At 44.8% G+C, this 15,170-nt stretch overlaps 1 protein-coding gene across 10 annotated transcripts in view; it reads left to right on the top strand.

The window, feature by feature from the left end:
* Positions 1 to 15,170, top strand: part of Hr4 (nuclear hormone receptor 4) — a 382,937-nt gene that overhangs the window by 341,955 nt on the left and 25,812 nt on the right. For 8 of the 10 annotated variants that reach the window (XM_076525977.1, XM_076525980.1, XM_076525975.1 and 5 more), the window contains 4 exons: positions 6,515 to 7,705; positions 9,017 to 9,563; positions 13,245 to 13,455; positions 14,252 to 14,605. In XM_076525977.1, coding sequence (XP_076382092.1) covers positions 6,515 to 7,705; positions 9,017 to 9,563; positions 13,245 to 13,455; positions 14,252 to 14,605 — 2,303 coding nt within the window. The remainder of the gene's footprint in view (positions 1 to 6,514; positions 7,706 to 9,016; positions 9,564 to 13,244; positions 13,456 to 14,251; positions 14,606 to 15,170) is intronic. The other 2 variants (XM_076525994.1, XM_076525990.1) reach the window with 1 other exon arrangement.

Raw genomic sequence — 15,170 nt, 5'->3', positions numbered from 1 at the left:
TATAATTTAAAACAAATGTGTCGATATCTAAAATTTTGTATTATTACCATCGTCGATTCAAACAGTGGCCCCTGTCGCAATTAACATGTCAAACATGGTTATACACTGTAACTTATCTATTACAAATAATATTTCAACATTATATGTATCACATAAAAAAAAAATTCATCGTGGCGCCACGGACAATTTCTGTAAAACCGGCGTGGCATTCAACGTGTTATACAAGGTGTCCGAAAAATGTCTCGCAATACGGAAATGTGGGGTAGCTGAGGTCATTCCAAGTAACTTTTTCCTTTGGGAAAATGCAATCTGCGGCTTTGTTTACCAGTTATTAACGAAAAACGCTGACCGATGAGAGGTGGCGGTTACTTCGAATGATCTCAGGAACCCCTCGTTTTCCGGGAATACCGTAATTTTGAGACACCCTGTAGACTAATGTGGGTACGTGTGAATACGTGTAATTCTGTTGCTTCGATTAATTCGATTACCGTGTAAATAAATGCACAGATTTCGCGTAATTCGCAGGTAGTTGAGCATACTTATGAGTCGTTTGGCTTGTGCTAATTTTTTTAATCGTATTCGATTGTTAGAAAGAGTCGGAATTCGTATTGAAATGTTTAATGGAACGCGGACTTTGAACTGAAACTTTGGAGAATAATTATACGAACTATTACTACGATATTTATAGAAATATTTGTAGGAGCCGAAGATTAATAACTTCCAAAATTGCAGCACCCATCGGTGCTCGCGGACTCGCGTGCGTTAACCTCGCGAGACACGCGTGTGCGTGTATACGTGAGCATAGTGATCTAAACGTCGCGATCTAAACATCGCGACGATGCTAGGACGATCGGCAAGCGTTGTGCGCTGGTCGAACGAAAGGGCCAAATTCGAAGGAAGATTCGTAACGATTGATCAGCGCACTAATAAAAGGATGCGCTCGCAGGGCGCGAGCGGAGAGGGGGCAGAACGCGATGAACCTCGACACGCAATTTACGATCGCGATCACGATTACAGGATTTAGGATACGGATAAAGATACGGAATTATTTTATAACGAACACGATTTCACGACTTCGGCGCACGCGATTACGAGGATTATTTTATTCTGCTTTGCTGTCTTTTTCTATTGTATTTTTCGTGCGTCACTGTTTGCTTAAATTAAATAGAATAATTACCAAAAGATACTATCTCTCAATTTATAGACATTTATATGGAATATTTCTTGCAATATTTCTTGCAATATTTCTCGGAATATTTTATCTTTCACGGAGTACTTCGGTGCATCGAATGATCAAAGAACATTCCGGTAAAATGAGAAACAAAATACAATTAACATAGAATACAAAAAATCGAAAGATTAAAGAGCGCAAAGAGCTCGCGAAACGAAGAAGGAACGAACTTAGTAACGAGGAAACAGCGCAATCGTTCCTCGAACGCGCCGTTTAAACTCGTCGCAAAATTCCATCGACTGTCGCGATCCAAGACGTCGCGATAAAAACAAGCAATCATCCACACGATCGGCTTATTAATCGTCATCGCAATCATCCCGTTGGTCACGCGACTCGTTATCCGCCGCTGACATCGCTGCTTGATCGCCGATCGATGAATGAACTTCCACGATCCACAGACCGCGGATATTTACGCGAGGTCGACAGACAATCTTTATGAAAATACGACTTTCTGATAAAGAATTGACCGGGATTTTTCGCGGTGGAATTGATCTTCGCAGTGGGTTTTCGCGGTTTATCGATCGATACGATTTTTTCGGCGCGTCACGACGCTTCGTTTTGGGAATCTTTGACTCGCGCGACGCTCGAATCGCAAATGTTCTTCCGTAAGAAATTTTTCAATGCGTTCATTTATTTGTCAGCAATTTTTCTCAGTTATCGTACTAATTTATATCTGAATCTATTCGCTTCTCGTCGGATAAAATTCCTTTCGTTGATCAATTTCAATTGATTTCGGTGTTATCAATTAACGATCGACTTTTCAGTTTTGATATTACGGTACTTTGAAATTTGTTTACATTAAGAACTTTCCCTTATCATTTCTTTCACAAGTAAATGTTCTTCCGTAAGAAATTTTCCAATGCGTTAATTTATTTGTCAGCAATTTTTCTCAGTTATCGTACTAATTTATATCTCAATCTAGTTGCTTCTTGTCGGATAAAATTCATTTCGTTGATCAATTTCAATTGATTTCGGTGTTATCAATTAACGATCGACTTTTCAGTTTTGATATTACGGTACTTTGAAATTTGTTTATATTAAGAACTTTCCCTTATAATTTTTCCCACAACACGGTTAAATAATTTATTAAAAAACGATGCGACGAAAGAAAGAACATAAAACGTTGTAAAAACCATATTGTTCTCAGCTTTCCGAAGCTGAAATGAAAAAATGAAAGAATGAGACTCAAAAATATAATATTAAATAATCTTAATAACAAAAAGAATGCCAGCAGATTCTCATATAAATCGAGGCAAACAAATAAGGCAGAAAACCGTGGTCATAACGACCAAAAACTATGATCCAGCCAAATCCAAAGTACAGTTCGGAATATTTATATTTCATCGTAATCTTCGAAAAGGTCGCCCTAGTGTTTATCACCCTAGCGTCAAAAAAGATCGTAGAACGCGACGAAAACGCGTCCGTTAAAAATCGGAAGCTCGAGCAGCCTGTTAATCGGGGGCTCGACGGTGTCCCGTTGATCATCCGCGGCGGATGCGAGAAGAAGAGCAACGGTAATCGAATAATCCGCGGGAACCGATATTCACGGCGATCATGCTATTAATAGAGCTTGGAAACTGGAACCTAGGTACCTACAATCACAACTCGGCCTTGTCAACTGCATTCCTTCCTTGACCTACACGGGCAGCCGTGGTCCCACATCCTTTTCCACGATCCGGCCGCCGCGTCGCGCCGCGCCGCGCCGCGAGTATTACGCTTTCGCGTCGGCCGCGTAAATTGCTCTCGGTGTCTCAGTGCTTGGACATGTTCCTGGGACGTGCACGTGCTATTCAGAAACTCTCATCGGCAGATCCGCGCGCGTTACAAGCCGAGGGAACACGCCGAAGCCGAATCCACGTCCGAACAATCTTCGAGCAATACGACACGCGGCCGCCGCCGCGTTCCCGCGAACCGTCCTGAGAAAACTGGCCGCCGGAACTTCGCAGACTGGTCCCGGACCAGTTAACTTCGATCAGGATCATGTCGGTTTATCGCCTTTTATCGCGGCAGGGCCGTAAACCGATTCCAAAGTTGCCTTCGGGCTCGGTCGAAACGCCGCTCGAATCGAATTCGATCGCGCGAATTTCCTTGTCCCTCGACACCTTCCGTTCCTGCATCGGCTTGTTCCGCTTGTTTCCGTGGCCGTTGAAAGCTCGAACCAAACAACCGAAGGCGGCGGATTTTTTAATTCGATCGCGTTGCGTTCGACGCCAGGTTTAATCGCGAGCCGGTTCGTTCGAGCGGCGCGTTTTCGCGAGCGCAACTTTCGCCGGTAACTCGATCAACGCGCTCGATTCGCGCGAATTTTAGACGGTATTTGTCCCCGTGACGGGTTAACGGTTTAAACGGGAGCTCGGGTTTAGTTCGAAACGAACGGCGACCATGGTTTTTCATTCGTTTTTCATTCGGATCGCGCGAGCCGATCGACGACGCACCGACGACGCTCGACGATTTTATTCCTTTTCATTTTGTCATTGACAGTTTATGGTGGAACGTAATAATTCTCGAGGAGATCATTTTTATGCAGCCTTGTAAAAACTACGCGATCGGATTACAGATAAAAATGTGGGAGAAACTGCATCGAATTTGAAAGAAGAATATTCGATGCCCGATCCATGGGGAGAACGCGAACGCGCGAAGCACGCGGCAAAAAGGACCGTGAATAAACGTGCGCTTCTTTCGCGTTTCCTTTCTCTTGCGGAACACTTTTGACAGAAATATTGCCGCATGACTCTCGTTTCCATCGAATTCTCTAATTTAGATTCGTCCCGACGGCTCGGGGCTTTGGACTTGACCTATGACACGGAGGGTCGAACTTTTGATCGGCGCTGCGGGCGACTTGTTTTTTTTTTAACCAGTTAAGCGTGTTTGACGAGCATATCCGTCATGGAGATGCGGAAGAACTTTGTGTCATGACGATTATATCAGTCATTCGTAAAATTTTGCTACAATTTGATGTTTAAATCGTGATTCTTGGCGAAAACTAAATTATATTCGTGAATTTTAACCCTTTGCACTCGAAGCTATTTCAACGGTAAATCTAAAATAATTTCTCTGACTTATAGTATTCTTATTTCACATGAAAAAGTGCATCTTGCGCATATGAAATTGACTCTTGTGACTCACGCAACGGTTACGCTCTTAACTATCTTTTTAAATCTAGACTTTTTTTGCTAATGTAAAAATGATTTTAAAACGTGACAAATTCTAATGGTGCCCCAGAGTCGCCACTCTAGTGCAAAGGGTTGATATGTTTAAAATATTTAGAAGTCAAGACGAAATGAAACAAACAAATGGAAATTATAAATAATTCGAGTTGAATTCATAGCTTCCTGAGAACTAACTCGTCATCGCTTGTTTATCGCGACACACGCTGGTGGGCGCTTTGCAAAGAGATCGCCACAATTAACTGGTTAAATCGTAGACGGCGGTCTGTCAACGTCGCGTGTGTTAAGCGATCGTAAAAATGATCGCTTGAATCAGGGGTGTCAAACTCGCGGCCCGCGATGAACATTTTTGATGTCAAGTATCAGGACGTAAACAATAATTTAACTTTATATATGCGTTTATTACAATGTACTAGTCAAAATAAAAATATTTGTTTCTATGAACATCGATTTTCTTTTTTGCGGCCCACCTAAAGTTAAGCGTTGTTTATTTATTATTATGGCCCAAGTTAGCTTTTGAGTTTGACACCCCTGGCTTAAATGATCTCGCTTAAACGATCGCATAAAAATAAACAATGTAGAGCCACGAATATGTCAAAAATTTTCAAATAAACATGCACAATATCAATCAACCGGGCGACTAGAAATTCGCGGTCGACGCTCGGCCACCCCTGATCTGCGACAACAATGCAGGGAAAAAATCGATGTAACGCGTGTCGCAAGTGAAAAGATCGTCGAATTGTTGCGGCCGGTTCGATCCCGCGGCAACGGCGATCGGCAAAAACGCGGGGTCGCTTCTTTCGAAATCCGGCTGTCAACGTAATAAAACACCGGATTGGCATCGGCCCGCGATAAATGTCATTAATCATTGTGATAGACCACCGGCGCGCGATGATTAATAACATTTTCACAACGGCTGAAACCGGCCGTCGGGGACCAAGCCCATTAACGGGAACGCATCGGCGGCGCAAGACGGTTACGCGATCATTGAACCGGACGGTTTCAGTCATCCATCCGCGGCGCGGATGGATGGCAACGTACGTACGGGACGAGCGATTTTCGTTCCGGGGATTTTACTTTCGTAAGATCGCGCGGGAGTTAATTGTTATTAATGCGCGCTCTGCGAACACGCGGTTGCGCAACCGCGAATCCGGACGGACAATGCGTTTGCCGCGGCGCGCACAACCGCATCGCGAACGGAATGCAAATAACCTGTTCGTCGCCGTTAGAACAAACTGGGATAGGTAGGGCCGATTTGTTATGGCGAGCCGTCCGTTCGGTATCGTTCGTAACTCGTTACTTTCCCGTTCGAAACGATCGCCGAGTCGGCTCGATATCAGCCAGACGATGCATCGCGGGCTCGAAGGAATATCGTGCGCTCGTACGATAGAGGAAAATAGAATTTTTTTTAATTCACGTCTTCGCCTTCTGGCCTCGTAGACAAAACCCGACGTAACTCGATTAAAAACCCGAGGCAATCTACCGGTTTTTTAGCCATCGCCGCAAAGTTTTCCACCATCGCGCCCGGCCGAAAAAATCGCCCGTCGCCGAAAACGCCGCCAACATTTCCCGATTCTTAATCGCGGAAACACGCGACGCCTCTTAACTTTCTCCCGGCGACACCCATATCCGCGTGGCTCCCAAAGGCGCTCGTAAATCGCTCGCGAATCGCTCGCTAAGGCGCTCGCAAAGACGCTTGCAGATCGCTCGCAAAGGCGCTCGAAAATCGCTCGAAAATCGTTCGCGAATCGCTCACAAAGGCGCTCGAAAATCGCCCGCGAATCGTTCGCAAAGACGCTCGCAGATCGCTCGCGAATCGCTCCGTCCGGCTCGATCACTTTTCCCGCGCGGTCGTCGCTGTCCCGGCGTGTCCGTCCCGCGCGGAAAATCCGCTCAGTCATCGTCCGCATAGTCGAGCAGCGGGCCGCCACGATCATCGCCGGATCCACGATCATCCTCATTCCCGGGTAACCGGAACGCGGCTGTGCGGCCTGTCCGAAAGCTGAACAGCCCGAGAACGTGGCCGTGGCTACCGCACGCACACACCGAAGTTAATCACGTCGCGAATGTAGCGTCGGTCCTGTCCTAAACGTGAGATCAACGCCTTATTTCTCAGACTCCCCGGTATCCCTCGGATCAGCAGGCTCGCCGCTCGGGATCCAGCCGGCGGACGCTCCTTCACCCATAAACTTTCCTGCTCCAGGAGAGAGCATGGCCGACACCTCGACCCTGTCGCCGGAGGCTAACATGCCGGGCTCGCCGGGCTGCCCCATGGTCAAAGTGAAAAGCGAGTATCTGCTAGGCATCCCGAGTCCGGGGACACCTCGAGATCCTCTCCGGGGCGGTGGCGCGGCAGCCGGCTTGGAGACCCGGGACACAGGGTGCTCGGACCGTGCGTCGCCCGATTCAGTCTTCCCGGACGCCAGTTCGATGGTGGGCTTCAGAGTCGTCGAGGAGCAGCAGCAGCAGCAGCAGCAGCAGCAACAGCAGCAGCAGCAGCAGCAGCAACAGCAGCAGCAGCAGCAGCAGCAACAGCAGCAACAGCAGCAGCAGCAGCAGCAGCATCAACAGCACCACCACCAGCAGCAGCAGCAGCAGCAACAACAACAGCAGCACCAGCAGCAGCAGCACCATCATCAACAGCAGCAGCAGCAGCAGCAGCAACGTTCTGGCACCCCGGCGCCAGCCAGATCGTCGCCTTACTCGCCTATGCAGGCGGTCTCCACGACTCCAATGCCCCAGGAAGCGACCTCGAGGAGCGACAGCCCGGACAAGGGCGACCTATCCTCCGCCCAAACGAAAGAGGAGTCCGACAACTCGGTTTTCGACGGCGGAGGTGGCAGCAGCACCGGCAGCGGCGGAGGCGGCCGTTCCGAGACCTCCAGCCAGCCCAGCCATCGGAGCAGCCCTTCCTCGCAGTACAACTCGAACCAGAGCATGAGTCCAAGCGCGAGCACCCAACACGGTGTTCAACAGCAACAACAACAACAGCAGCAGCAGCAACAGCAGCAGCAACAGCAGCAGCAGCAACAACAGCCGCAGACCCCGCCGACGCCACCCAGACCAAGAGCACCCTCGGTGCCGCCCCATCTCCTGGCTCACCACCAATTTTGGACGCAGAACTCCGGTGTACAGGGATTCGCCACCCAAAGGCTACTTAACGGAGTGATCAGCAGCGCCGTGAACTACGGGCAAAATGTCGCCGTTGTCTCCACCAGCAGCGGCAACACGAACCTCAGCAACGCGGGATCCGGGGGCAACGGGCCCGCCTCCGGGAACACCTGCACCACCACCACTGTGTCCATGTGTAAGCGAATCTCTTTGGTTTTTCTTTGTTATTGTATCTCTAGCTTAATTGGGTCTTGTTCTGAGCAGGTTGGACCATCCGACGCGACCGATGATTTAGTTTCTTTCTCGGCGATCGAGAAAAGAGTTACAGCAATGTCTCCCTAATTGACGTTCATAAATGGACAATTTGGGAAGAGGGAATACGATTAGTCGAGCCTTGTGGTTCGTTTTTATAGTTTCGAATTGTCAAGGACTATAAGAACGAGCTGCAGGGCTCGGATAATCGTATCTTTTCTCCCCAAATTGTCTATTTTTGTGCACAATCTGAGCGTCAATTAGGGAGACTTTAGTGCACAGTAATGTCTCCCATACTGACGCTCGGATTGTGCAGAAAAATAGACGATTTGGGAGGAGGAGACACGATTATTCGAGGCTTGCAAAAAAAAACGAGCCACAAGGCTCGAATAATCGTATCTCCTCCTCCCAAATTGTCTACTTTTGTGTACAATTTGGACGACAATTGGGGAGGCATCACTGTATTTCGATTTCGAAGGTATGTACATTAAAGTCTCCCTAACTGACGTTGAGATCATGCAGAAAAATGGACAATTTTGGAAGAGGAGACACGATTAATCGAGCCTTGCAGTTAGTTTTTACAGTTACCGATTATCAACAATTATAAAAAACGAGTCGCAAGGCTCGATTTGTCTATTTTTGTGCACAATCTGAACGTCAATTGGGGAAACATTACTGCATTTCGATTTCGAAGGTATCTTCGACGCTGCGTCTTTTCCGGAAACAAGCTTCCGGAAAGCTCCGCTTTCAATTTTCTCATGCGCAATGTTGCAATCCTTTAGCGTATCGGCTAGCGTACGCGATCTCCCGACCGAATACTAAGCTCGAAAACTAGTACAAGACTCCAGGTCTATGAAAAATGTTTCCAACCCTCGGCCAAGCATTGAACCGTGGACTCGCGACAAGGAAACGCTCGTACCTGTCCCTCCAACAGATAAGAATAGCTTTGTCCCTCGCCTAAGCAAACGCTTCTTGACCTCCTCTAGCCGACGAACAGGTCGCGGCGTTGCGTGTACCAGCGTCCAAGGTTGCAGCATTGCGTATGACAGCGTCGAAGGTCACCTTGAAGACTCCGCAAAAATGCTATAAAGGTCTCTCCGAGCCTCGCTAGACTCCTTGAATGTCCGGCTCGCTTTACCAGCTGCAGAATAATCGAAGACGGTCGTGTCCGGTGGTCCCAGCTACGCGTAGACCGTCACCCCGGCCTCCTCTGAGCGCGGGGCGCTAAGTTTGAGAAACGTGCTTGCTGTTCCAGGTGAAACGATGAAGCCTCCGGCGCAGAGGCCGGCGCCGGCGCCCCCCAGACCGCCGCCCACGGTGATCATGGGGGAGATCGGGGGCGTGAGGACGATGATATGGTCCGCGCCGCCCTTGGACCCGGTGCCGCCGCCAGCGGCGTCCTGGACGACCACCGCCGCGGCGGCCTCCTGTTCCTCGTCGGAGGAATCGGCCGCCCAGCTGCTCCTGAACCTGGGCCAGGAGTCCAGGGGCAAGCCGCCCTCCGTTTCCTACTCGTCCGGGCCGCCGCTCAACATGGAGAGGTTATGGGCCGGCGACATGACGCAACTGCCGGCCGCCCAGCAGATGCAGGCGTTGAACCTGACCGCTTCCGGGTCCAGTCAGACGTGGGTGAGGAACGGCGGGGTCGTCAAGTCCGAGTCGGCGTCGCAATCGATGTCCGTCGCGCCGCCTGCGCCCCCGATGCCGCCCCAGGAACACGAGGAGGACGAGACGCCTATGATATGCATGATCTGCGAGGACAAGGCCACCGGTCTTCACTACGGCATCATCACGTGCGAGGGGTGAGTTGTCGGGCTCGTTGGTTCTCTTCTTCTTCTTCTTCTTCTTTTTTTTCTTCTTCTTCTTTTTCTTCTTCTTCTTCTTCTTTTTCTTTTTCTTTTTCTTTTTCTTTTTCTTTTTCTTCTTCTTCTTCTTCTCTTCTTCTTCTTCTTCTTCTTCGCCGTCTCTTGGACCACTTTTAAACTGTGAGCCGCTGAGTCTTCGTGTAACCTAGGCTAGCTTAGGCTAGCCTAATCTGGGGCACGGGATGTCAGGAAATAAAAGAGACCCCAGTGTTGCATAGAAATTTTACTTTATTTTATAGTTTCGAGTTAAACGAAATTGATGCATTTTTATTAACGAGGGAATCGCGTAATATAAGAGCACAGGAAAATAATAATAATTCAATTTAGAACTAGGCTAGCCTAATCTGTCAAGGGGCACCGGATTTCAGGATATAAAAGAGACCAGTGTTGCACAGAAATTTTACTTTATTTTATAGTTTTTAGTTAAACGAAATTGATGTATTTTTATTCACGAGGGAATCGCATACAATAAAAGCATAGTAAAATAATAATAATAATTGAATTTGTTCAAGTTCAATTTGTTTTGTTATAGGGTGGGACTAGGCTAGCCTAATCTGTCAAGGGGCACCGGATTTCAGGATATAAAAGAGACCAGTGTTGCACATAAATTTTACTTTATTTTATAGCTTTTAGTTAAACGAAATTGATGCGAGGGTATAGTAATATAATAGTAATTGAAAAAAAAGCATAGTAATATAATAATAATTGAATTTGTTCAAGTTCAATTTGCTTTGTTATAGCGTGGGACTCGAATAGTTCCACCGTGAAACATTGGTTCGTGAATGCGCGTGCAATTATTGCAATATTTCGAGACTAAAAATGTCTCACCTTTTTTAATACATGGTTTAATACATTTTTAATCCCACCGTGCCCCAAAGAGTTAACTGCACTTTTTCCAGTGCAGGTCGTTGAAATCAGGGATCAGTTTAGCGTAGCTTGCGATCTTCGCAGGATTCGCATGCTTTTCTAGATCCGAACTTTTTGACTATGTGAGCTGCATTATGAATTCGCTATAAATGTAATAGTGCTGCGAATATGCAGTAAGTAGAGTGCGGATTTTGTGCAAAAACGTGTAAGAAAAATGAAGAAACGAGACGCAGAACGGCGAGGACAGAATTCTGTAGTGACTTTGCACGCGGCCAGACTTACACCAGACCAAAAAGTCCTGTCTACACGGCCCTATACATGTATATATTTTTCCTATACACGCATAAAATCCGCAGTCTGCTTACCACATGTTCGCAGCACCATTACATCGAATTAATAATTCAGATCGCGTGGTCGAAAAGTCGCGAATCCAGAAAAGCGAGCGAATCCTGCGAAGATCTCTCGTACGAGTAAGCGTCTAACATCCGGAACGTAATGCAATCGGATCGGACGTTTAACAAAGTGCAACGCATCCGCATGCATCCCGGAAACATTTCGAGGTCCAATGGATTTCGCCGCGCGACAGAGGACGCGCGGCAGAGGTTCGGATGTCCCGGTTAATTGGAGATAATTACAGAGAACTATGCTAGGCGGAAAGCTAGGACCGCCACTAGTCATGATAGCGAGGGGGTGCCTCACGGCGAACTCTGACCTTTCGGTGTCCTCCCCGTTTGATACGCGGCTTCCAGCGACTCGGAAATACACTCGATCGCTAGCTTCTTCGAAGACGGTGCGTCACTGGGCAGCCAAGAACGTATACGTATATAGATAGAAGAAATCTCATAGGTGAAAGACACGATCCTACGTCACCTTGTGCATCAGAGTTCGGCTTATCCGTGACGCGATTCTTTGTCTTCCTATTCTGAGCATATCTTTTTTTCTTTTTCACCGACCTTTCCGTGCTTCGTCGAATCCGTTCGCGACGAACGATCGGCATCTTGAATTCTTTACGCTCTGCGACAGGGAAAACCTCGGATTTCGTTGCGTCCGTGAATTCTATTCGGGATTCGAGCGTCGCGAAAATACGTTCGTATTAATTGATTGAAAAGGTAATCATTGGCGGGTCGGTGGAAAGCCGGATCCGATAATTGATTGACGCGTCGTCGGAGGAAACCTATTTTTTTTGCTGAGAAAGTTAAATTAGTAGAGTTATAATAGTATATAATAATAATAATATAATATAATGATATAATAATAATAATACAATATAATAATACAATAATAACTATGGTACAAGTTCAGTGCTTATAAAAATGTTTATAGAAGCATAGAAATTATTTTTATCGTTTTCATGAACGCGATTTCAGTAAGTTTGATTGTTTTTATAAACATTTTTATAAACATCGAACAATGGTTGTGATTAATTTAAGTATAGAGTTATATATTATATATTATTATTCTATTATTATATTATATTATTACTGCATTATTGTATTATACTATTATTATTTTATTATTGTACTATTATATTATAACTTGTTAGAACAAAATTCGTAATGTAATTATTATACAAATTGGCAGGATTTTGGGCGCAGTAAAAAATAATTACTCCCTAATCGACTCCCTTTTTCTTTTTAAAGAGAAAGTTGGTCCAACTTTTTGAAGGTGACGTAGGCAAAAGTAACAATATAAACTGAAAACTGTGCTTCAAGGTGTTCGCCATACCACTATATCCTGCGCCATGGTTGATTAGTCTCTAAAGTCACCTCGGGGTGTCGTTACACGCCTTCGTACTTGTTTATCCTATGTCTATTGTCCTGTCGGAGGAGCCAGGCAAATTACTTGGTAAAAGTCCTCCATCGTGTTTCCCTATGCAACCCGGTATAACCGTAATTCAGTGGTCGTGAATCTTTAAACTGTCTCTAGGTTAAAGTAGCAGGACACTCTCTCTCCAAGGAGCGAGCGCTATAGACGTGTATTTGAAAGTTAGTTCGTGGTGCTATTAATAACTCGACCACTGTTAATGTGTATGTACGAATTCGCAATCTTTTTAAGCAAAACGAGGAGAGCCTTTCGATGACTTTCCGTGACATCAATTAATTCTAAATTGTACGCTAAAATAGTATTTTCAGTATTTTTAATATTTCTAGAATTTTTAATATTTTTGGTATTTTTAGGATTTTTGGTAGTTTCAGTATTTTCAATATTTTTAATATTTTTAGTATTTTTGATATTTTCTGTATGTTTAGTATTTTTAGTATTTTCAGTATTTTCAGTACTTTTAATATTTTTAGTATTTTTGATATTTTCTGTATGTTTAATATTTTTAGTATTTTCAGTATTTTTAATATTTTTAGTATTTTCAGTATTTTTAATATTTTAGTATTTTCAATATTTTTAGTACTTTTAGTATTTCTACTATTTTTAGTATCTTTAGTATTTCTAGTATTTCTACTATTTCTACTATTTCTACTATTTCTAGTATCTTTAGTATTTTTAGTATTTTTAATATTTTTAATATCTTTAGTATTTTTAGTATTTTTAGTATTCTTAGTATTCTTAATATTCTTAGTATTTTTAGTATTTTTAATATCTAAGACGAACTTCGTCATCGTCCAAAAAAGCTCTTGTACCGAGCAAATTCGGTTTCAAGAAGCGATTAAGGTTAATATCGCCGAGAAGACGGTCACAAATAGGCTTTCATCTGCAATTGTCGGCCAGGTCGGAAATGATTTTCTCATTTGTGCGCAGGTGTAAAGGGTTCTTCAAGAGAACCGTCCAAAACAGGCGGGTGTACACCTGCGTGGCAGAAGGTGGCTGCGAAATCACGAAAGCCCAAAGAAACAGGTGTCAATACTGTCGCTTTAAAAAGTGCATTGAACAGGGTATGGTCCTTCAGGCGGTTCGAGAAGATCGGATGCCTGGCGGTAGAAATTCTGGTGCTGTGTATAACCTTTACAAGGTACGTATAAACTTAACTCGTTATTCTACTTATTTCCCCGATTCGATTTTCTGAAAAAAAATGAAGCAATCCCAACTTCGACGTCCTTAACATCGCTGTTCGAATATTTCCGTGAAACCAGTTGCGTCTGTCGGACAAGCTACGATCGAAAAAAAGCTTCGCAAGTACGAAAGTCTTCTCGCAAAAACAAAGCTCAATTTTGCAATCCTAATTGCAATGGAAAACCTTAAATCACGACTGCGCGAACGTTAAAAAAGTCGTCAAGACATGTTCATGCAGATAAAGGAATTAATTTCGGTGAAATTATTAACGTGCATATAAAACAAATCTTATAAGAACAAATTTTTCAAATCTTCGTTGCAGGCTCTGATAAAAAAGAAAGTTAAAGAGTCTTTTATTTTTTAAAATAATATAATATTATAATATAGAACTAATATTTATAATAATAGAATATTAGTTAAAAGTCTTTTATTTTATTTTCTCATTCCAAACAATAGGAACCATTTTTAAAAAGCACTCTAGTTACGATCTAGTAAACTGATCGCTCTATCGTCTACAAAAAAAACAAATTCAAGTCGTTTAGACCAGTTCTAAAAAAAGTTATCGCATTTTGAAAAGCGTCCGAATACTAACGAGAGCGTCGCTGTATTTACAGCTTCCGTAAGAAGCTCGCGATTTGCGCAGAGCTTCGAACGTTTCGCGACAAACCGCGAAAGGGTTCTTGAAACCTAAATCACCTAAAGGTGAAATGGTTAATCTTCCGCGATAACGTGTCCCGGACGATTATTGTTCGCAGGTGAAATACAAAAAGCACAAGAAAAGTAACAAAACTAGCGGAGTGGGCGGAAGCATGGGTGGCATGGGTGGCGGCGGTAACGTTGGCGGTGTGAACGGGTCGGGATCCCTCGGTGGCACCAAAGGCACCATGGGCTCGACGATGTTGGACAAACACATGGCCGCGGCCGCGGCCGCGCACCACAGCCAACAGCAACACGCTCAGCTGGCTGGTGGTTTCCTTCATCATCACAAAATTTCGTCGGGCGACCCGCTCAACTCTCAACCTACCCCCAGTCATCCGAGTCACCCCGCGCATTCGGGTCACCTCGTCAACGGGACGATCTTGAAGACGGCGCTCACCAACCCCTCCGAAGTAAGTGTTTTCACCACATCTTCGCTCCCCCCCCCCCTCGCTACGCGAGAAGTATCCCCCCTCGAATTATCGGGGGGATAATTCTTCTCAATCCCCGAAGTATCGGGACACTTACAGAATATTAGATAAATATGAAAATCCTATATGAAATGTTTATAATATTTTTAATTGATTTATTTGAATTTAATTATATCGAACTAATTATATTAAAGACAAGTACATGGATATATTTGCAATAAAAGCATGCGATAAAAATAACGTCAACGTCAACGAAAATTGCATTTTCTTTTCGTCGATGTATCCACCGCGTTTTTTAATCACTTCTCGGACCAACTTCGGCACCCGTTTTCCTAGTTTTTCTATTATTTCTGATAAACATTTTGATAGCGCATTTCGTAGTACGTCGCGCGTATTAAGAAAACATATCAACAATCGATTCTATTTTCGATAGCCTCGCGCGTTTTCGGGTTCTGATAAAAGATCTATGAAATATAAAAGATCAGCGTAGAAATTAATTTTCGAGCGAACAATTGCGTCGGCCGCGAACGAGTCACGTGGCAGCCGA

The sequence above is a fragment of the Megalopta genalis genome, chromosome 1 (assembly GCF_051020955.1).
Source record: "Megalopta genalis isolate 19385.01 chromosome 1, iyMegGena1_principal, whole genome shotgun sequence".
Lineage (NCBI taxonomy): Eukaryota > Metazoa > Arthropoda > Insecta > Hymenoptera > Halictidae > Megalopta > Megalopta genalis.
This window is presented reverse-complemented; position numbering and strand designations above follow the sequence as displayed.